Genomic DNA, 22,486 nt, shown 5'->3' with positions numbered 1-22,486 from the left:
AAGGTTGGATGATATGGGGAAAGTGAATCAGGAAGTGCAATGGATTACCGAGGAGGATGTAAGGACAGCTGTGAAGAGGATGAAGGATGGAAAGGCTGTTGGTCCAGATAATATACCTGTGAAAGCATGGAAGTGCTTAGGAGAGATGGCAGTGGGGTTTTTAACCAGATTGTTTAATGAGATCTTGGAAAGTCATAGGATGCCTGAGGAGTGGAGAAAAAGTGTTTTGGTACCTATTTTTAAGAATAAGGGTGATGTGCAGCGCTATAGTAACTACCGAGGGATAAAACTGATCAGTCACAGCCTGAAGTTATGGGAAAGAGTAGTGGAAGCTAGGTTAAGAAGGGAGGTGATGATTAGTGATCAGCAGTATGGTTTCATGCCGAGAAAGAGCAACACAGATGCAATGTTTACTCTGAGAGTGTTGATAGAGAAGGACAGAAGGAGTTGCATTGTGTCTTTGTGGACTTAGAAAGCATATGACAGGGTGCCTAGAGAGGAGTTGTGGTATTTTATGAGGAAGTCGGGAATGGCAGAGAAGTATGTAAGAGTGGTACAGGATATGCAAGAGGGTAGTGTGACAATGGTGAGGTCTGCAATGGGAATGACAGATGTGTTTAAGGTGGAGGTGGGATTACATCAAGGATCCGCTCTGAGTCCTTTCTTATTTGCAGTGATGGACAGGTTGACAGACGAGATCGGACAGGAGTCCCCGTGGACTATGATGTTTGCAGATGACACTATGATCTGTAGTGAGAGTAGGGAACAGGTTGAAGAGACCCTGGAGAGGTGGAGATATGCTCTAGAGAGAAGAGGAATAAAGGTCAGCAGGACTAAGACAGAATATATGTGTGTGAATGAGAGGGAGGATAGAGGAATGGTGAGGATGCAGGGAGTAGAGCTGGCGAAGGTGGATGAGATTAAATAGCTGGGATCAACACTTCAGAGTAATGGCGAGTGTGGAAGAGAGGTGAAGAAGAGAGTACAGGCAGGGTGGAGGAGTGATTGTAACAGACGAGTACCAGTAAGAGTGAAAGGGAAGGTCTACAAGAGGGTAGTGAGACCAGCTATGTTATATGGGTTGGAGACAGTGGCATTGACAAAAAGGCACGAGTCAGAGCTGGACGTGCCAAAGTTTAAGATGTTAAGATTTGCACTGGGTGTCATGAGGATGGACAGGATTAGGAATAAGTATATTAGAGGGTCAGCCCAGGTTGGTAGGTTTGGAGACAAAGCCAGATAGGCAAGATTACGTTGGTTTGGACATGTGCTGAGGAGGGATGCAGAGTATATTGGGAAAAAGATGCTAAGGATGAAGCTGCCAGGTAACAGGAAAAGAGGAAGGCCTAAGATAAGGTTTATGGATGTGGTGAGATAGGGCATGCAGGTGGTTGGTGTGACAGAGCAAGATGCAGAGGACAGGAAGAAATGGAAACAGATGATCCGCTGTGGTGACCCTTAATGGGAACAGCCAAAAGAAAAAGAAGTCTTTCTATGATGTGCTGCATCTATTGTATTTTGCCTGGGCTGGACTGAAATTGGTTCAATGGCATCAGTTGTCTACCTTGGTTAACAAATTCAAAATAAAATAAAGGGATACCCAGCTCTGTTGCACAGAGGGATGAAGCCCTGACTGTGACCCAGAAGACCCAATATCAAGTAGCAGTTCTGGAGGTAGAAGACCCGTGACCAGGAGAAAAGGAATGAACAATGTATATCTTTACCATCCTGGGAGGAAGAGTGTGATGGTTTGTGGAACAGGGTATTGCTTCAGTGCAAGCAGAGGCTTGCATGAAAAGCAAAAACCAGAGTTGTGGAGGAAATGGGTTTGTGTCTTTCTAAGCCAGTGATGGTAGTCTTTGTAAGCATGTATGAAGAAACATGCTTGCGCATATAAAGGGGAGTGAGTAGTTCCTCGTCAGTGATGCAGGTTCTTATGCTACCACCAGGGAATGGGGTTAGGGCACATAGAAAAACACCCCTGTAGCCTATTCTCCAAATAAAATAGGCTGTTAATAGTAGGTAGTAGCATATATGAAGCTTGTCACCACACTAGAATGTAACACGTAAGCATATGGAATGAGGAAAACTTACTTTCTTATTATTTTTGCTAATGGAGTCAACTGTGATACAAATATGATCAGTTAGTTCATTTTATGACTGAAATATCTTAATTGTAGATCTGCAAGTATATCTTTATTTACACATTTATAAATGCGTTATTTGTAAGCAACTGTTGCTAATTTTGTATTCCAGTTTAAATTTTGTACTTGTTGGTTTGCCTAAATGGGGCACTGACATATCTTATGAAAAATAATGTCTGGCCTTTGGATACAAACCATGTAATTATCATTCCCGGATTCTGCAAGCTAACGATTTTGGTATCATAGGCTTAACTGTTTGACCCTGAAGGGCTGTCTGAAAACATTCTGCTAAATCAGTTCTGCTTACCATGTGAAGCAGAACTTAATCTGTACATATTACAATTTGCCTTAAATTATATTGCGCTGAAACACATTCATTAGTGCAGTATTCAAAATAGCTGATCAGAGAAAAAGTAACAAGTAGAGGTGTCATAAAGAAATAAGTTATTGTGGTACTTAATTTTTGGTTGTGGATTATTGCTTCATAAAAAGAGTACATTAATAAACAGTCATGTAGCCAACTATTTGTCATATAATTTACCTTTCAAATATCAACAACTTGATTTCTTTATTAACTTCAACTAATTTGTAATGTCTATATGTGCAATACTATATAGCTGATTCAGTGTTACCATGTAGTGGAAAAACAGCATACTGCACATATCGTATGACTTCAGGGTTTCACTTAAATCTGGATTACACCAGGCTAAATGAAGGAAGCAATGTAGTCTGTTATTATATGCAAGGTGCAAAAAGATGTCCCCAAGAACAATAATTAGGATGATACACCTCTCCATAAATAATTGACCTACACAATAAAGGCCAAATGTCCTTCTTCTAGCCCACAACATACAATAGGGTCACCCAAATATGTGTGTGACTTGAGCCACAGCTGGTGTCCAGTTGGTCATTCTTTCATTTGTTGATTCAGTTGGTGAACAGTGACTTCATCAGAGAACTGCTGTTAGAACCATTTTCAATTGTGAGTTGTGATAGAAGGCAGTTACATCACTCAAGTTTAAATAAATTAAACATTTAGTACACAGCAAACAACTGTAAATTTAGTTGTTCTTCTTCTTCTTTCGGCTTTTCCCAGTTAGGGGTCGCCACAGTGGAACTCCCGTCCGCTAATGATTGGCAGTAGATTTTTTACAGGGGCCAAGGTGCCAGGTCGATGCCCAACCTTCAACGAAGACACTCCATTCTACGCATGTCTTTTGAATGCCACTCGACTACGGGGTGGACATGCAGACTCTACACAGAAGATGCTCCAACCGAGGATCGAACAGGAGAAACTCTTGCTGTGAGGCAACAATGCTACCGCTGCACCAGATTATTAAAATGGTTATTTTATGATTTATGTTGCTGGTATGACTACCATTTATATTAGTTTATGACATAGAAAAGTAGTAAACATCTAAAAGTCTGGATTATGCATGCATGCCATAATTCTGTTGCACACATATATAGTATGCAGGTACTGGATATTGTATAAAATAGTTCCCTGCTGTCCATCATACCTGTTCACTATACCTAATTCTTTTTCCTTCTATTTCTAAATCAAATGTATTCAACAATGTCCAGTGTTCCTGCATTTTCTTCACCCCATTTCCATTTCTAGGAGAAACAAGAGAACTAAATGCCTTTTCATCCAAGATCAGATTAAATTAAAGTAGAAAAATAATGAAACCCTACTGAGATGTCGGGAAAATGAACTGTGAATGAAGGAGGAGGATTTTTTCTTTTTTATAGCTAGCCACCTGGCAATGTGAATCTTGGCTATAGATAATTGTCACTTTTGAGATGACATCCCAACCCCATGTGCAAAAATGGGAAAAGGGCTTATGGATGGATGGACTGATAGATGGATAGATGGATTGTGTTTGGACATTGCATTGGTCCTAAAACATATACTTCTGTACTAAAGTGGTAAGCATCTAAGTGGACTGCTATTTTATAACCTGTCAATTAATACTAGAGTAAAAACATAGCACTTGTATTACTAAGGACAAGATAATGTCATGAAATGCCAGGTTTGGTTTATTGTGGTTTGAAATGAAGGGCATTAGTGTTCTCTTGTAGGAGTAATAAGAAATGAGGAAATATATGTAATTTACTCTTGGGATTTGGACACTTTTCCAAATATCCATTCTTATATTTGATGAAAAAAAGTCTAATGATACTGTAGGAAGATTTTTAATGTTTTTGTTAAATAGTTAATTTAATGAGGTGTGTAGGCAAAAGTGTTATATCCAGGCAGATTCTTAAGCAACTGGCTACAATGCCTTTCATGCATTCTGATCCCCTCAGGTCAGCATAAAACAAAACGAGGAGGTGCCTTAGTGTTCATAAATGTTCATAAAGGACAAGTACAGTCTTTGACTGGTCCAACAATATGACTAGCTTGAGCTGCTCAATGCCCAACTAAGCACAGGGTGCGATCTGTCATATCCTTGCTAGCTACATGAGTCTGAAAAACCACATCTCGTATCTAAACCTACTGGAATCTCAACATTCAGCCTAACACCATACTCGTGGGTGACTTTAACTACCCCACCATAAACTGGGAGACTTGTCAATACAAACACCTTAGTTATCTCTCCAACTAGAGATATCCTAGACCTAGGATTCGTGAACATGGGGGGGGGTGCTGCTCCATCCCATGCATTAACTGCTCCCTGGTAAGATCTGACCACAAAATTATCTGCTTTAGTATTAAAACTAACCTAGAGCCCCCATCAAACTCCAAACCTGTTAAGAACTTTGTTAAAGAAAATTACCTCAAACTGATAGCTTATTAAACTTCCAAGCCCCACCAAACCTAGATGACATTGAGGCCTACTCTGTGCTGTGCACAAAAAAACATCATACAACCATATTCGTAGCTGCACAGAGGAGGCAGTATCTGTCCAAGTCAAATCTATGATTACTGGCAAAAATAAACCATCCTGGTGGACCATTAGCATAGGCTATTCAACAAAAGGAAAAAAATCCTGTCCAAATCCAAGAAGAAACAAACAAAACAGAGAAAAAAAGACAATCACCAGTCTAAACAAACAAATTAGAGAGCTGGACAAATCTGCCAAAGTAAACTATGAGGCAAATATAGCCTCCCAGGTGAAAAGATAACCATAAGGCTTGTTTAATTATGTTCATAACCTCAGGGAAAACATTCAGCAATGACGCCTCCAGGTGCATCTGCAGTTACGTCCTACTGCTCATCTAGGCATCAAATATTACTTGTTCATACTTGCATTAATAATTTCAAAATCATGCTACATACAAGGTATCAGAATATTTTATCTTGAAGCATACATGATGGCAAACACAATTGTATTGATATTTGATCTCTGTCAATGAGTATTTGTTAGAATTGTAAGGTGATAACTTCATTTTTAAAAGCTCAGGCCACACCCACTAGGAGTTAAAGGTATACACTCAAGAGAGTTGTACTGGAGGGAATGATTTAAATCAGGATCTATCAGGCCTGATAGAAACTCTCTTTAACCACAGCTTCCAGACAGACTTTGCCCCAGAGGAATGGAGGACAGCAACGGTTGTCCCTCTGCACAAGGGGGGACCCATCAACTGACCCATGGAACTACAAATCCATAAGTCTGACCAGTCTTATCTGCAAGGACATAGAGAGAATTATCATGGACCTGATTAATAGCAACACAGGCACTCTACAAACACTGGACCAGACCCAATTTGGCTTTGTCAAAGGGAGGGCTTGCCTGTTCTTCAAGAAAGTCATGAAGGCATTGGATGAGAATAAAATGGTACACGCCACTTACTAGATGCAGCCAAAACGTTCAACACCATCCTCACTCGGGGATCATAGATACACTTAAAGCATTAGGCATAAACCCCTACATCATCAGATGGATAGCAAACTGGCTCACTGACACAACACATGCTGTCCAGATAGGCAAATCCATTTCTGATAAGAAACCTGTTACAAGCAATGTCCCACAGGGCTCAGTGTTGGGACTCCTGCTATTTGGTATGTACTTCTCTGAAGTGAAGACCAGTGTTGAGGACCTCTGGCTTGCCAAGTCTGCCAATGACTGTAAGTTGGGAGCATCAAATCTCCAAATGATGTTGACATCCTACAAACTGGCTTAAAAATGACTGCTTCCAAAACCATTGTCTGAGACTAAATGCTAAAAAAATGTATAATCATACCCTTCAGTAAATCAGATATCCCTGCAAATTATAATATTGATAGCACACCCCTAAAAGTAGACCCAGTGGTGAGGAGCCTAGGAAAACAGATAGATAATAACCTAAACTTTGACCACCAGTTAACTACTGTAGTGAGGAAATCCTTCTGTGTGGCTCAGGTTATAAGTAATTGCATGGCATCAAGGTCAAAGTAAGTTATAGTGTCACTGTACTCATCCATCATCAGGCCCATTATTGAGTACAGTGTTCCTTTCTGCATGTACTTAACCAGGCACTTACACCAACTGGAGCCTCCCCAGAGGTTTCTCATTAAAAAATACAAAGTGTAAGACACGTCTCTTATGCGGACCAACTAAAGACCCTATCCCTTTACTCTGTCTCATATTGTTTATTGAGAGGTGACTTATGCCTTAGCTACAAGGTATTCTCTGATGAAAATGTTACATATTCACAAGAAAAAACTTTCAAGGTTTACATGTTCCATGAACCTGAACCTCATTTGTGACTCTAACAGAACTTGCTGGAGATACAGGTTTGTATCCTAAAAGGCTACCTCGTCTATGGAATAAATTTCCCATCTTCAAAAAACAAAGCCCATCCCTCACTCTGTTCAAAAAGAATTTTGATAAATGAATGGGGAAACGTAAATTCACTCCCAGGGTACTGCCCATGTCCCTTATGGACAGAGGCAGTATGCAGAATGACTCAGGGTTCTAACATCCAAAGATACTGTGATGCTACCCCATCTCATATCTGGGGAATTAAGATATAATAGTGTCATATCCTGGGTATTATTGGCTAGGCTTGTAAACGCTCTTGTGCCATTAGCCTAGTAATTAACTATGAACCTATGAACTAAATTTCAATCTAATAATCCATTGTTTACTGGATATCATTAGAGATGGTGGTTTCTATAGTCTTTCATGGTTTACAAACAGTACTGTTTTGCAACCATTTCAAAAGAATATTGCTTAGAAACACAGTGTCAAGTAAAAAACAGCTGAAGCTGGTTGTATGCTATTTGGAAAAATGCATTTGAATATAGTAAGATAATTATGTAAAATATAACAGAGATATAATTTAGATCAAAGATGAGGTGAGGCTAGTACTAAAAGTGGAGTTGAGAAGGTGTCTTACCAGTGAATCTTTGCAGGATGCCTGTTACATTCCTCTATGATAAAATGTTTTGTAATGTAAAGCTTGTTTGCATGTAGATTGATATATCAGCTAAAGTGGGGCATATCTGCTTGTAAGATAAGAAATAAGTCTGATAACTCATACACATAAACTAATAAGCAATTCTTACTCTTAGGCCATTAGCCATATTATTTTATGATTTGCAGCCACAGGTTACATGATTTTTTTTCTATAGAAATCATGTTTGTATCACAACTATTTTGCTATAGCCCAGGCAATATATTTTAGGTTCATACTGAGCCGATTCAAAAGAGAGCACAAATTGTACTCCACACAGTGCAGAGCAATAATAGGAAGATGATCGCAAAAGCATTTTTTGATTATTTATATTTAAGTTTACTGGTAGACTGGTCCAAGTCCCTTTTCAGACAAGATCTGAGCAAATACGACAGTTACAACAACTAACATAAAAAATGTTACATATATAAATCCAATCACCCGTAATAGTAGGAGAATCCATCCATCCATAACCCCCTTTTCCCATTTTTGCACTTGGGGTCAGGATGTCACATCAAGAGTGACCCTCATCTAGAGGCAATATTAACACTGTCGGGTGGCTAGCCCTGCCGCTGTTACCCTTCCCTACCACATGTCCTCACTCACACCACGGCTGCAACAGTGGGAGAGTCATCGTCAAAAATCATCCAGTAAACAGAGAAGTGATGGCATATAGTAATCTTTCAGTATTAAACAAGTGACATCTCACCAGTGAAGGTCAAAGCATTGTTAGCCATTCACTGAAAACTAATTAGCTCTATGGACTAAAACCTTCTCTAATATTAGAATGAGTGGTAATTTTAGATTGAGACTATTGACTGTTTTTACAGGGACCATGGTTCATGAAACATTCAGAAGCAGTTTGAGACATCATGTATGTGGAACAGTGCACTGTATGTAGTTTTAGAATAAATTCCCAAACTGCAGTTTTCAACAAGTAATACTGCAGCCAGTGAGGAGCACTGAAATATTTAGATGATTTCTTACCATTTCAGGGGGTGTTCATCAGTCCAGATGCAACTGATATCCAGTTTTACTTAGATTCCTAAGTGATCCATTATCGTAACTTAAAATACTTTCATTCACTGGCAGCCATGAAGGCCTTTATTAAACGTGTGAATACAAAGTTTCTGACTAAAATGATCATGTGACATTTATGCACATCTTTTTAAACTACATTCCATAGAAGCTATGTTTTAAATGGGAACTTGGAGTTTATTGACAAAACAATAAAACAAATGTGCCTGTTTGCTTCGATACATTTCTTATAGGTTCATAGGTAGGTACTAGGCTATCGGCCCAAGGGCCTACGTAAGCCTAGCCAACAAGGTTCCATGGCTTACGCCACCCAAGAAAGTTATTTTCCTGTGCCACTGTCGAGCAGAGACACAGAAGTGATCCCCAGGATGTATTTCCTATTTCCCATCCACTCATCAAGATTTTTCTTGAAGAGTGCTAATGAAGAACTTTGCTTGACATAGATGGCTAGCTTGTTCCAGAGTATGGGAAGTCTCTGGGACAGGAATCTATCCCTCCAGTGTGTCCTGTTTATTGTGGTGACAAGGTTTAGGTCCCTAGAGCATGTAGCTCTGAGGGATTAGGATTTCTTTAGGTGTAGCATGTCCAACAGCTCTGGGTTTGACATAGCTTTATATGTTAGGCAGAGATCACCACAGAGTAGGCAATATGCTACGGAGTAAAGCTGGAGTTTTAATTTATTGTACTTAGTCTGCTAATTAACATACTGGATATGACAAGAAGGCATTTTAGGTAAAATAATAATAATAAAAAAAAATTAAATCTACCATGCAGTAATTTGCTCATACTATATAATGTGTTTGTTTTCTTTGTGAAGAGTTCTGCATGCAGCATACGAGGTAAATACAATATGATGAAGTTGGAGTTAATTTTAAAAAGTAATGATTTTTTTTAATTTCATAAAACAAACCCATTTGTTGCTTCTTTTCTGTTTCATTTGTGCTTTATTTTCATGTACTCAATATTCTAATGATGTATTACAAGTGACATTAAAGTGTAGTGAGCAAAGTAAACACAGTTTAAAAATGCAATAGTTTATGCGCCTGATTTCCCTGATTCACTGTCTGGTGCGTTTGTGCTGTTTACAAGTAAATGGACATGCAGTACATAATTTGCAAGTTGTTTTCATTGAACATGACGGTTTCCCATAACTCTAGCAAGAACAAAATGATGTGTGTTGGAGGCTCACAAGAAATGGATATTTTTCTATTGAAATATGTTTCTGCTGTGATGAATATGATGATTTTTTTTTTCAGTTTTAAGAATATAAGCGGGATCAATGCAACTGAAACAAACACAGAAGTAACAAATTTTGTGTGTAGTAATGTGTATACCCCAGCAAGTTATTTAACAGGTCACTTATTCCCAGCTGTACAAGATCATTGTCTTGATTCAGTAAGACCCCTGCAGACAGAGCTATAAGGAAGATATATTTACTTACACATGCAATGACTTACAGTTTGGTCATACAGTCATAATACTGGATTTGTTTAAAGTGCTTGCTTGTCATAGTTCAAATCACACATTTCTAGTCTTTTTTGACATTGCCTGACTTAAATGCATTTTATATTGCATAGACCTTAAATGACTTAGATGTCTGACAAGTCATGACTTTAAACAAATCTACGTTACTTAGATTATAATGACTATAATCATTCATTCTTTCTCCATTTGTCTGCTTAATCTAATTCAGGGTCATGGAACAACCATTTTTCTTATTTAATATGACTCCAAAGGTTACTTTAAAGATCAGAGGTGGGAGGGGGCAGAGCAGACTCCGTCTCATCTGGTGGAACAGGAGAGCTGCAAAGCAGTGGTTCTATTTTACCAATGTTGTCAGTCGGGATGATATGTTATAGACTGTCAGGTGGTCTTTGGTAAGCCTGACTGCAATATAATCATGTAAATAAATTGAAATGGTACATAGAGCTTTGGGTTAGGTGTTTATATAAACACATATCTGTATACAGTAGATGTACTTATGGAATATGTTGTTTGCCTGCATCCCTATGCATTTATGACTTCCAACTTAGGATGGTGGGCCTGGCATATGTTTCTCCTCAGTCTCAGTGTGTTCTGCTTGACAGATGTTTGCATGTGAAACCACATAAATGTAGCGATTGTTTGTGCTGGTAAAGGCAAAGATGGAGGACAGTGGAAGCAGCAGATGTAGGGGCAAAGATGGAGGTCACTGGAAGCCGCAAATGTAGAGGCATTGTCGATGGGGAGAACTCTGACATGCTACAGCTACAGGGCAGTAAGAGAGGGGAGAGAGATGAGGTTAGTCATGGATGGCATTAAGAATGGCATGTGCCAGCAGCCATTGTTTGTAAGAAAACCAGAATTTAGACATGATGGGGACAAATGATGGGTTAACATCAACCAGGTGTGTACTCAAGCGTGTTACACTTCATAGACAGACATGTCCAGAATAGTTTTGTGTGTACTTACCACATATAAGCAATGCTACTGCTTCTGGTTTTAACAAGTATACAGTTCCATGAGTTGATAAAGTTTTTATTTTATTACTTAATGTCATATAATACAGAGACATAAATACTGGTATACAATATAAGTCTTTTGACTGCATTTTTGAGAGGCATTTATATTTGTACCAGTCATGGCAGGACTGTTTGACAATCTAGCCCACGTGAAACTTTTATTAGGATTTTGACTATTGTGCATATTGTGCATGCTTAACCTCTGATTAAGATTATCATAAAATCTTAAGTAATTTACAGTTTGGAGGCTTCATAGTCATTATGCGATGACCAGACTGAGGACAGTTGTTATTATCAGATGACATGTATGTTTACCCAGGACTGATTTCCCTGTCTGGGCAATGTGACCACCATATATTACATAGAGGTTTGGGGGCACAGCCTTTTTACTGACTCCAACATTCTTGTTCTGCCATCATTGCTTTCCTTACCACTCAAAAGGCAGCCCTTCTGCTACTGACAGATAAAAACATCTTCTTTTTGAATGGTTCCCATCTTAGTTGAAATGAGTTATTTTTCAATCATTGACAGAAAACAGAAAATGCGTGACCCTTAATAAACACTAATGGTCTACAGTAACTAGTAAAGGCTGTTTCCCCATCATCATTGCCAAAGTATCATTCCCTCTGGAATGAAGATCCTCAGTTTTCTGCGGAAGCTAGAGAAAAGTAGTATAACTTTGATCCTAGATTTACTTTCATGCCTTTAAACAAGGCCAGCCTTTGGTCAGCTGGTCACCTAGGCAAAAGGTCTACCCAGCGCCCCCCCCAGCACCACTTGGTGCCCCCATCTTGATCTACCTACACTATCCAGATTACTGGAAAAGCCACCCTGCTAGGACGGTGCCCTAGGTGGCTGTCTCTCTAGTTGGCCTATGCCTAAAGCTGACTATGCCTTTGAAGCCAGTAGGCATAAATGAGGCTCTGATCAATGGAGAAAGTTTATCTTTCCACCAAGGATAAAGAAAAATTGATGAGAAATACCTCAGATGGCTAACTGAACCACTTCTGCACTACCTTTCCAACATAAGCCATGGCAGTCTAAAAACACATGCAGCTGTGAAATCTCTGCATTTTTTTTTTGTGAAATCTGTACACTTTTTGTGAAATGTGTACATATTTTTCTTCTGGGAGTTTTACCCCCATTCCTACCAGTGATCAGGCCCCTGTAGGCCTCAGGCCTACTCATCTGCCATCACACCAAGTCTGAGGTAGTGGTGATATCTGACTGGAAGGGGCTATCATGCTGGGAGTCATGGGGGTTGTTCATTGCTCTGTATTGTATCTTTCTTTGGATACTTGCTAGTTCAGCAGGTCCCTTCATCCCAGCAGTCCGAGGCTCTGGTTTCACTATCCCAAACCTGGTCCACCTACCATGCTGGAAAACCTGTCTTAATGCCCCTCCTTCCTACCTTTTGCATCATCTGTGATACAGAGTGTATGTATGGATTTTCTGTTAATCCCTAACCCTTCCCCATGACAGTCTAAAGTTTTCATGGAATTAGAAATCTGTCCAAATGTTTTTTCAAAATCGCAAATATGGCTGTTGACTAGTGCACAGTTTTGTGTTCACAGATGGCATGAATTGTTTTACTTTGTGGTAGGACACCAGCTTCTGCAAGTTGTTAATCAGTGCTGAACTTCCTTCCCACTTCAGAAGATAAGTAAGCCAATAGTAGATACCAACTCCCATCTTTCCTAACTGGCTCCTCCAACATCTGGAGAAATATCTGACCCTGGGTCATCTGGGTCGCAGTCAATATTGCATCCCTTATCTGTAACCTGTGAGGTACCCCAGGCTGCTTACTGTTTTGTCTGACAAACTGAACCATCTGTCAGTTTTTTAGTTGGACTTCTCATTAAACATTTCAGTCCACTCCATAACTTACTAGAAGCAATAGGTTGCAGTCACCCCTTGTCCCCCCACTTTATTTTTATGCTCCTGCTCAGTAAACAGTTTTTGCCAGTGGCAGTGTTTTTGTACAGGTGATTGTGTCCGAGACATAATCCTCATTTTCACTCAATTATTACGGCACTGTGATAAATGAAATTGCACATGTGTGATTAGTTTATGCAGTTCTGTCCAAGTGTCATTAAATTTTATTTTTCATTTATTTATTTTGCTTTTGTTTACCGGATTTGTCTGACTAGGTTTTTCAGTGGTGGCTCAGGGAGAAAAACTCCAGTGGACATTAAATAACATACATTAAAAATAACACATACATTTGCTAATTAGTTTACATTCATATGAAAAAAAGGAAGCTATTACAGTTTATTACAATATAAGATATATGTATCCATTTAGTAGGTATTGAACCTTGAGCATTTTTACAGGTATATTAATGGGTTTGTCAAGCAAATAACAGGTCTTGTAATTAGTGATTAGAAATTCAAAGAAACAGAAGTGAGAGAAGGAACTAAGTAGGGCAAAAAATCTTAATACTGTTTTTAAAAGCTGGAGTATTAATATGGTTTACAGACAATTATATATGGCCATCATAAGGTTTTCTATTACAAGCATATAGGTGGGAGGTGAGCAGTGTCACATAATTATGTATATGGCTGGGAGATGCTAGTAAACCTATTCAGGTATTATTAAAGACTGGTTGTGGGGCGTAGGATTCTGAGTGAAGAGGACGGTTTGATGCTATGGCAAGCTGAAGATTACAGTGGCATTTATCCTGGAGATATCCACAAACAGATTCATCAGTGTCATGGGTGAAGCTGCAGTTATGTTTTAAATGAGTTAACATTCGAATTGTATTCCAGTGGTAGTAGCTTATAGTTCCATAGTTTAGCTACACTACTTGTCTAGAAAGTCGCCTGCAGCATTAGATGATTTGGTTATAGTGACTAGTGATTTTTCTCCAGGGCATACAGTTATATTGGGGGAGCAGTGTTATATTAAGTTGTTAAGGGCTGGTCCATTTTTTGGCGTGTATTGAAATATGTTTATTGTAGTTAGCTGATAAAGAGCTCAGTGATATAGTAGTTCAAGTCAGTTCAGTTCTTTCAATGCTAGCAGTGATGTGTTCTGTTGTTATAATTTACAACAAATTTGACTTTTTTTATTATAGCATTGCTCAAGTTTAAACAATTGTTGAGACTTGAAGGTTACTGAAGATTGGGGTAGCATAGAGGAGAAATGGCAGTAAGAAAGAAGAGGCTAGCTATATCAGTAGGGTAGGTTTTTAATCTGTATAATGTACCTAGTTTTTGATGATTTTTTTAGCCACCTATAAGGACATTGTAGTTGAATTTCAGCTGATCATCTATGGCGACACACTATAATTTTGCGGTGTGTTTTATTTGTTCTGTCATGATGTTGTAGACAGAGGTGATAGTGAATAGTATTGTTTTAGTAGAGATGTGTTTTGGGGTAATGGCAGAATTTTTTTATGGTTTAGAAGTAGTCGTGAATTATTTAGCCATATTTCCATCAATACATGGGACTGTTTTGTAAGTTCTTAGAGTATAGAAAAAAAATGGCAAAGCAGATTAGGGTCAAATCACCAAGCAAGTCAAATCCTGTCAGCTAATAAATGTTAACTTCTGCCTTCTACTCACATTGTGCTGGTGATATTTTGACAGTTCCTTTTCTCAGGATCATCCTGTTTTAATTAAGTACCATTAACTCCAGGAAGAAAGAGTCAGGGGTAGAGGAGGCGCAGAGATAGAACACAGAGGGTAATTGGCTAGGCTTAAAATGGCCCACAAAGGCAGTTAGTCTAGTACTAATCTATGAACCTATCCATTCAGAATTCATTCAATGTCTTCTGCATTTTTGGCATAAACTATATATACGTTTTATGCTCAGACCTTGTAACTGTCCAGATTTGTGCAGAATGTCCAGATTTATGCCTCATATTTTTGGTCTGTTCCTCATACAATTTGTGGCTTTCTGGCAAATCATTCAGGATTGAAGTCACTAAATAATGACAGACATTTGAGTTTCAGACTTTGTGTCTTTCAGAAAATGCATGTTAGTGCAACACCTGTTATTTTAGCAATGTTATAAGCTTATAAATGCAATAATTAATTTCTGAACCATGTGTAGGCTAATATCAAGCCATCTGCCAGGCAGAGATATAGACTGGCCTCTTTCTTTATTCCTATTGCCTCACCCATGTGGACCCAGGCATTCCTCATATCCTAGACCCCCACCCCGTATTTTGGCTTTCTTCATATTTCTAATGTGAAGAGGTTGAGAGGTATGATTATGCTTTACTTTGTAATTCCAGATAAAATTAAAAAGCAAACATTTTAAATGGCTTGTCCCCTGAATCTGCTTTTACTGCACTGATGCATCAAGCCTGATCGTGTTTTCTTACTGGAAGCACTTACTTTGAGGACTTTTGAGGATTTCCAACCTCCAGTTTATGATTCTACCACTAACTACCCCTGATTCCTGAGTGTGTGTGTGTGTGTGTGTGTGTGTGTGTGTGTGTGTGTGTGTGTGTGTGTGTGTGTGTGTGTGAATTTGTGCAACTGATCCTATTAAACTGATTAATTATGCCAGTAGTTATAAATACTAGCAGTAATTTGTGTGTTTGCATGAATAACAAGAAAACTATGTGAGGCACATGTTACCGCATAGTGTCATCTGAGACTGTGAAATAAAATGAGCAAAATTGCCACTAATACTTGACACCTGTCTGCTGTATTAAGTGTTGTCTGTACGTAATATTGAAGCCATAAGCAACATTTCTATATTTATTTAACTGTATCAAAAAACAAATTAAATACAACTGGTTTGCTGGATATCATCAGATAATTGATAACTTTATGAACAACTCTGTTTCTGGTACTATGATTATAACAGTTTAAAAGTTACAGTCATATAACAGTTTATAATATTCTTGCTGCATTGTATCAAAAATATATTTCTGTGTTCAGAAAGAAACATAAATTCGGAAAGCCCCCTCCTCATCCTTACTCATGTGTGCCAGTCCTATCCCCTGCCCCAGCCCCTTAACCTAACCCTGCATATTACCTTACAAAAAAAACCATTCCCTAATAGTAACACTATTCAAAGTATGTCTGGAGTTATACTAAGAGTGTTTTAAGCTGCCTGATCAGAAAGGCAGAACATTTATTGTACTTTCTGAAGGGTATCATGTCAAGAACTTCACTGATCAATTAAAGTAAGTTCCGATATGCTGACGTCAGCGTAATTATTGTTGATTATTCTGTACACTGAGGTATTTATTTGTTTTTGTGATATATATAATATTAGTACTATAAATATTCTATGCAGTGAGAAAGAAATGAGTGCAGCATATCACCCCAAGTCATTCGCATTCTCTAAAAGAACAAGGATTATCTCTTCTCATCAGTATGTTCTCTGTGAAGTCCTGGTCAATAGTTGAAATGTAGCTACTTTTAGGAAAACACTTCACTTCAAAATCAGTACACAGTGCAGAATGGCCCATTATATTGTCAAGGCTCTGCATAAATTTACATTAGCAGTAAGGATGAAATCCAGCATTTCTCCAGAAAACAGGTACCTAATCAGTAACTGGATGAGAGCTATGTTTAAATGTCTATTACAAGCATATATGAGATATAAATAGGAGACATACTTATAGCCAATATCTTGCCAACCCCGGTCCTCCTGGTGAAAACGCTGCATGCTCCTCATGTCTGCTGCACACTCTGGGAATGTTCGGCAAGGTTTGCTTGGCTCATAGGTATGATGTATGTAAACAAATCCCAATGGCAGCTTTAGAGGTGTTGGTGTTCCTATGAAAGGCTTGGCTTCCCACATACAGCGAGGAATAATTGCTGGGCATTCTGCAGAACACACAAAATATATGAGTCTGGATTATTTATAAACTAAACATGAGAAAACACATTAATTTTTACACAGAAAGAATTGCAAAATTGGCTTTTGAGTTCATCATTAATGAAATTATTTCTTCCACAAAGCCAAATAAATTGTGTAACTTTCTTCACTGCATGCCAGTAATTTTGCTTGAAGGGACAAAGAATCAGGAGGGTCACCTCCCAGAGGTGCTAAGGCATTATTGGTTCAATGTTGGACTTAGAAAGTGAACTGCACGTCTCATTCATGGATGCCTTGTCTTGATTTTTTTCTCAATACTCTGTAAGACTATGTGCATGAGAGTCCAGAAGCCCAAATGTGGAATGAAACATACACACATCTGCCTACCTACATAACTACCTTCTGAGTTTTTACTTCATGGCAGTGAAATCATTAAATGGAATAACTCCATGTATACCACTTAATAAAGTAGACCAATCTTTCAGCTTATTTTTCCCTTCCAATAGCCCAACACGAAATTGAATCATTTTTTGAATACAGGAAGCCATTTTATAGAGAATAATGGAGTCAGGAGCCCCACACATCTTCCGTTCATTTCATAGGTTCATAGGTAAGTACCAGGCTAGCTGCCCTTGCAGGCTATTTTATGCCTAGCGAGTTTCCCTTCAAAAGTGAGAATCAAAACCTGTATCTTGTATTTGTGAGGCAAACACCTAAACCATTACACTAATCTTTCTATCTGTCCTGTTGTTACTGGAGAATGTCGTATCTTTAATTTATTGAAAGTGCTGTCTTATTTATAATGTACATCAAATGTTTCTGTATTTCTGACTGCAATCACTGACATCACTTTTTATTACAAACATCTTCTAGTACAGTGATATATATAAAAGTGACAATGAATGGATTCATAATGACTTGCTGAAAGCAATTTCAGCGAGTCACAGTCCTTCAAAATGAAGAAAACCAGATTCAGTAAACTTAAACAAAGATTTTTTTGCAAAGAGGTAAGCATCTCTTCATCACTTTTGTTGTAGAATCTCCCCACACCCTTAATGATCACAAAACAGTGAGTAAATGACAATGTTGTTGTTTTTTTTAATATAGGTTTTCAAGAAATCTTTTCAGAGGCTTGGGACTCACAGAGATTACCCCACATGGTTGACAGTTTCCCTAGTGAACATATTTCTGATGTGGATTTTTTTATTCTGCACTAACTCTCTTCACAGAACTGGTCATATGCTCTGTTATTCTAAATACCTTCAGGGTTAACCAGAAATGTATAAGCACTTTGTTCTAAATGATCTTCTAAAGAAAATGGACTTAGAAATAGGATTGAGTTACCCAAATGTAGTTCTCTCAGTCATATAACAAAGTGTGTGTGTGTGTGTGTGTGTGTGTGTGTGTGTGTGTGTGTGTGTGTGTACACGCACACACACACACACACACACACACACACACACACACACACAGTGTAGCAGGTTTCATTGTGTTAGAGCCTCACACAGAAATGCCCTGGTGAATGTATGACAGACCCATTCCGGTGTCTTCTATAGCCTCACAGAGAAGTGCCCTGGTGAATGTATGACAGACCCATTCCGGTGTCTTCCATAGCCTCACACAGAAATGCCCTGTTGAATGCATGACAGACCCCTTCAGGTGTCTTCCATAGCCTCACACAGAAATGCCCTAGTGAATGCGTGACAGACCCCTTCAGGTGTCTATCGTAGCCTCAGACAGAAGTGCCCTGGTGAATGCGTGACAGACCCCTTCAGGTGTCTATCGTAGCCTCAGACAGAAGTGCCCTGGTGAATGTATGACAGACCCCTTCCAGTGTCTTCCATCCTTGTACTGGGTGCTTTGTGATGGCAGGTAATGAATAGTCTTAAGAACATTATGAGGAGACCTGATGCTGATGATGTGAAGCCATGGAGGGAAAAAGGAGATGGAAAACAAAAGCATACAAGTTACAAAAAGCTAATTATAATTATTAATTAAGTGATTAACAGACTAAAATAGATGTAATCCACTAAGAGGATAATGAATACATAGCAAAGACAAGTGCTTGTGGAAATCATAGTCTTTAAATAATCTGGAATGAAAACAAAGCAGAAACATAAAGACTTAATGAGAATATCCAAAGCATTTACACTCATATACCAATGTAAAATGCTCTTCCAGTTCACTTTTTAACTCTTTCGGTATTATGTTCATTATCAACTTCTGTTCGGAGCTGATTCCAGTAAGCCAAGGGTATCTAGGAAAACATTTTTTTTTTCCTAAAAGCAAGGTCAAAAAGCTATCTTGTTAGTAAATTCCCTTTCTTTATGTGCTGTGTTACAGCAGTGAGGATTCTTAGCAGTAAATCTAGCAGCCAGAAGAAGGCAGCATTCCACACTGAGATCTTTGAAATCCATATGTATGTATGTTTTGTGAGTCAGCCTAAGAAGAAGAGTGGTGGAAGAGAGGAAATTAAAACTTAAAATGTAGGAGGGGAGATATCATAAAAAGGAAATGTAGTATTAACTTATGTTTTGTTTCTAAACTAATGCAAACAAGTCTGAAGTCTCACAACATTGGAATAAGTGATAAAACCTGTTGTTAGTTTCCCATTCAGTTTAAAGAGTTTATTTACTTTTAGTTTGCCAAATAGCATCTGAAGGGTTTAAATAAAATCTATAAAAATCTGTTTTATCTTAGAGTCACAATTTATAAATGAGAATCTGACAAGAGTGTCAACATGGGAATAAGTATTGTCATATATAACATATCAAAGCATTTGTACAACTATGAAAAGAGTTCTCTTAACTGAAAAGATTATTGGGGGTAAATTTTGGAAGGGTTATCAGTATCCTCAAGAGAGGAGAACACAGATCACAGACTGCACACATGTGCAGGGCTAGCCACTAAACGATGTAAAATGTGGCTCTAGGTCATTCGGTCATGTTGACTAATGTCACCAATTGGCATGGGTATTTGCCAGTGTTAAGTGTGTTGAAGACCCGGCCTACTTAGACCTATGCCAAGGACCCATGCTTACAGTGAGAGGGGTGTGTGGCCCTATTGGCCGTCATGCGCCTGTCATAAAGCCCTGCAGCCCTGGGTCAATAAACTACTGGCCAGCCACTGACCATTTACTCAGCCTGGATCACATGAGATAGCTCTGTTGGAAGAAAGCTAGACATAAAAACAACCTGCCAAACATGAACTAAAAATTGCTACACTCAATGTAGGTTCACTGACAGAATGGAGCCTGGATGTGGATGACATGATGGTAATAAGGAGGCTAAACATCCTATGTATCCAAAAGATAAGATGGAAAGGCAGTGCAGCAAAGCCACACAGCTTGGGATCTAGAGTTTACTACTCACGAGCAGGACAGTCTAGAAATGGTGTCGGAATTGTAGTGAGAGATGCTTCAGAAAGTAGTGAGGGATGTCATCAGAATTAGTGACAAACCCGTGGCAATCAGACTCCAACCTAATGATAGGGCAGTATTCAAAACATCAGCCTATATCCCACAGCAGGATTGTGATAGTGAAGAGAGGAGTGCATTCAGACAGCAGTTGCAGGGCCTACTAGATAAAGCAGGACAACATGAATTGGTATTGATAATGTGTGACTTGAATGCACATATCAGGACAGACAGAACAGGATATGAGGACTGCCTGGGTCCACATGGGTGAGGCAATAGGAATAAAGAAGGGGAGGCCAGTCTATATCTCTGTTTGGCAGATGGCTTGATATTAGCTTACACATGGTTCAGAAAGAAATACAGTCACAAGATCACATACAAGAGTGGCCAATATGCAGCTCAGGTAGACTTCCTCCTAGTAAGGAAAGGGCACTGGGACAGAATCAGTGATTGCAAAGTCATCCCCAGTAAAACAGGCGACACACAGCATAAACCACTCATTGCCAAAATCAGTTGCAAGCAGTAGCCAGAGATGGCACTAATGTCAACAGAGACCAGGCTAAAGATCTGGAAGTTGACTGGAGAGAAAGCACAACAGTTCTAGGAATTACTCGCGGCTCTAGCACCCCAAGAAGAGGAGGAAATAGGGGGAGTTGATGAAGAATGACAGCACCTCAAATCAGCATGTCTGAGAACTGCAAAACAAGATTTGTGGCCAAGCCAGGTATGGAAATAAGTTACATAAGGAAAGCTGGTGGTGAAATGCAGAAGTCTAGAAAGTCATCAGATGTAAGAAGGAGAGCTGAAAAAAGTGGGAGATAGAAAATATGGACTAGGCTAGGAAGGAATATTGATTGACTAACAAAAAAGCTAGGAAAGGAGTTGTAATTATCAAAGAACAAGGCATCAGAGATACTCTACCAGCTTCTGGAAGGTGACTCAGTAGGTGGCACATAGAAACTATATCAGGTTGCAAGGCAAAGACAGAAAGATAAAGAAGATAGTCAGATACCGTTCATAAGGGTTGCCAGTAAGAATGTGCTCACCAGTCCACAGGACATCAAAGACAGATGGAAGAAGTACTTCCAGCAGCTTCTGAATGAAGAAAACCCCACAGAAGCTGTACTGCCCCAGACACAGCATACAATGAGAGAAGAAGAATGAGCAGCACTAAGAAAAATGATGTTAAGGGAAGCAGCAGGCTCAGATGAGGTCAAAGCAGATATGATAAAGATGCTGGGTGAGATGGAGAAAAATGGCTCCTGAGGATACTCCTAGCAGTGTGGAGAAAAAGTAGATTCCCTGATGACTGGAGAATAAGCGTATTCATGCCATTGTTCAAGAATAAAGGAGACATTCACAACTGTGGACAGTACAGAGCTATCAGAGTTCTGTCACATTGTATGAAAGTTCTCATGAGGGTGATTAATAAATGGATATGCCAAGTAGTAGCAGGTAAGGTTGGAGATGAGCAGTTTGGATTCAGATCAGGATATAGCACAAGTGACCCAGTGTTTGCAGTGAGACAGATAATTGAGAAGAAGCTAGAGATGAGGAAAGAGTCCAACTGAGCATTCTTAGACTTCGAGAAGGAATATGACAAGATCCCAAGAAAGCTGATTGTGCAGTCCTGCAGTGATTCCCACAGACATTGGTAGAACTAGTGTAGGCTATGTACAAGGACCCAAAGACTCAAGTACAGTGTTCAGTCTCACAGGGGTTTCCATTGGGAGTGGGTATGCACCACGGTTCAGCTCTGAGCCCTCTGCTGTTCATACTGGTGATGGACTACATTAGTAAACAGGTTGTAGGGGATAGATCAACAAAGCTACTCTATGAGGACAATGTGGCATAATGAAGACTCTAAGCAAGAATTTCAGCAAAAGATAGTGGAATTAACTGAAAAACTGAAGGCACATGGGATGAAACTAAGTAAAGATAAGATAGTGGTAATGGCAGCAAATGGGGAAAATCAGAAAAAGCTGAGAACTAAGATAGAAGGGAAGATAGTGGAACAAATTAACAGAGTCAAGTATCTGGGAGGGTTGGTTGAGGAGAAAGGAAGTCTGAATGAAGAGTTCAAAGCTAGGATCAGAGGGACTGCAGTCAACTGGCATAGAGTGTCAGGTGTAGTGTATGACAGAATAATGCAAACAAGCTGAAAAGTAAGGAGTACAAAATGATTTCTGCCAGTAGTACTGTAATGTACAAAAACTGGGCAG

At 39.1% G+C, this 22,486-nt stretch overlaps 1 protein-coding gene across 1 annotated transcript in view; it reads right to left on the bottom strand.

Moving 5' to 3' along the window:
• The window catches only part of PGLYRP2 (peptidoglycan recognition protein 2), a 114,431-nt gene that overhangs the window by 74,705 nt on the left and 17,240 nt on the right, over positions 1–22,486 (bottom strand). Inside the window, exon 3 of the mRNA XM_044083497.1 lies at positions 16,647–16,857. Within this exon, the coding sequence (XP_043939432.1) occupies positions 16,647–16,857 (211 nt within the window). The remainder of the gene's footprint in view (positions 1–16,646; positions 16,858–22,486) is intronic.

This window comes from Protopterus annectens, chromosome 9.part0 (assembly GCF_019279795.1).
Source record: "Protopterus annectens isolate FY-2018-M chromosome 9.part0, PAN1.0, whole genome shotgun sequence".
Classification (NCBI taxonomy): Eukaryota; Metazoa; Chordata; order Ceratodontiformes; family Protopteridae; genus Protopterus; species Protopterus annectens.
Note: the sequence above shows the minus strand (reverse complement) of the source record. Positions and strands in the feature narration are given on the sequence as shown.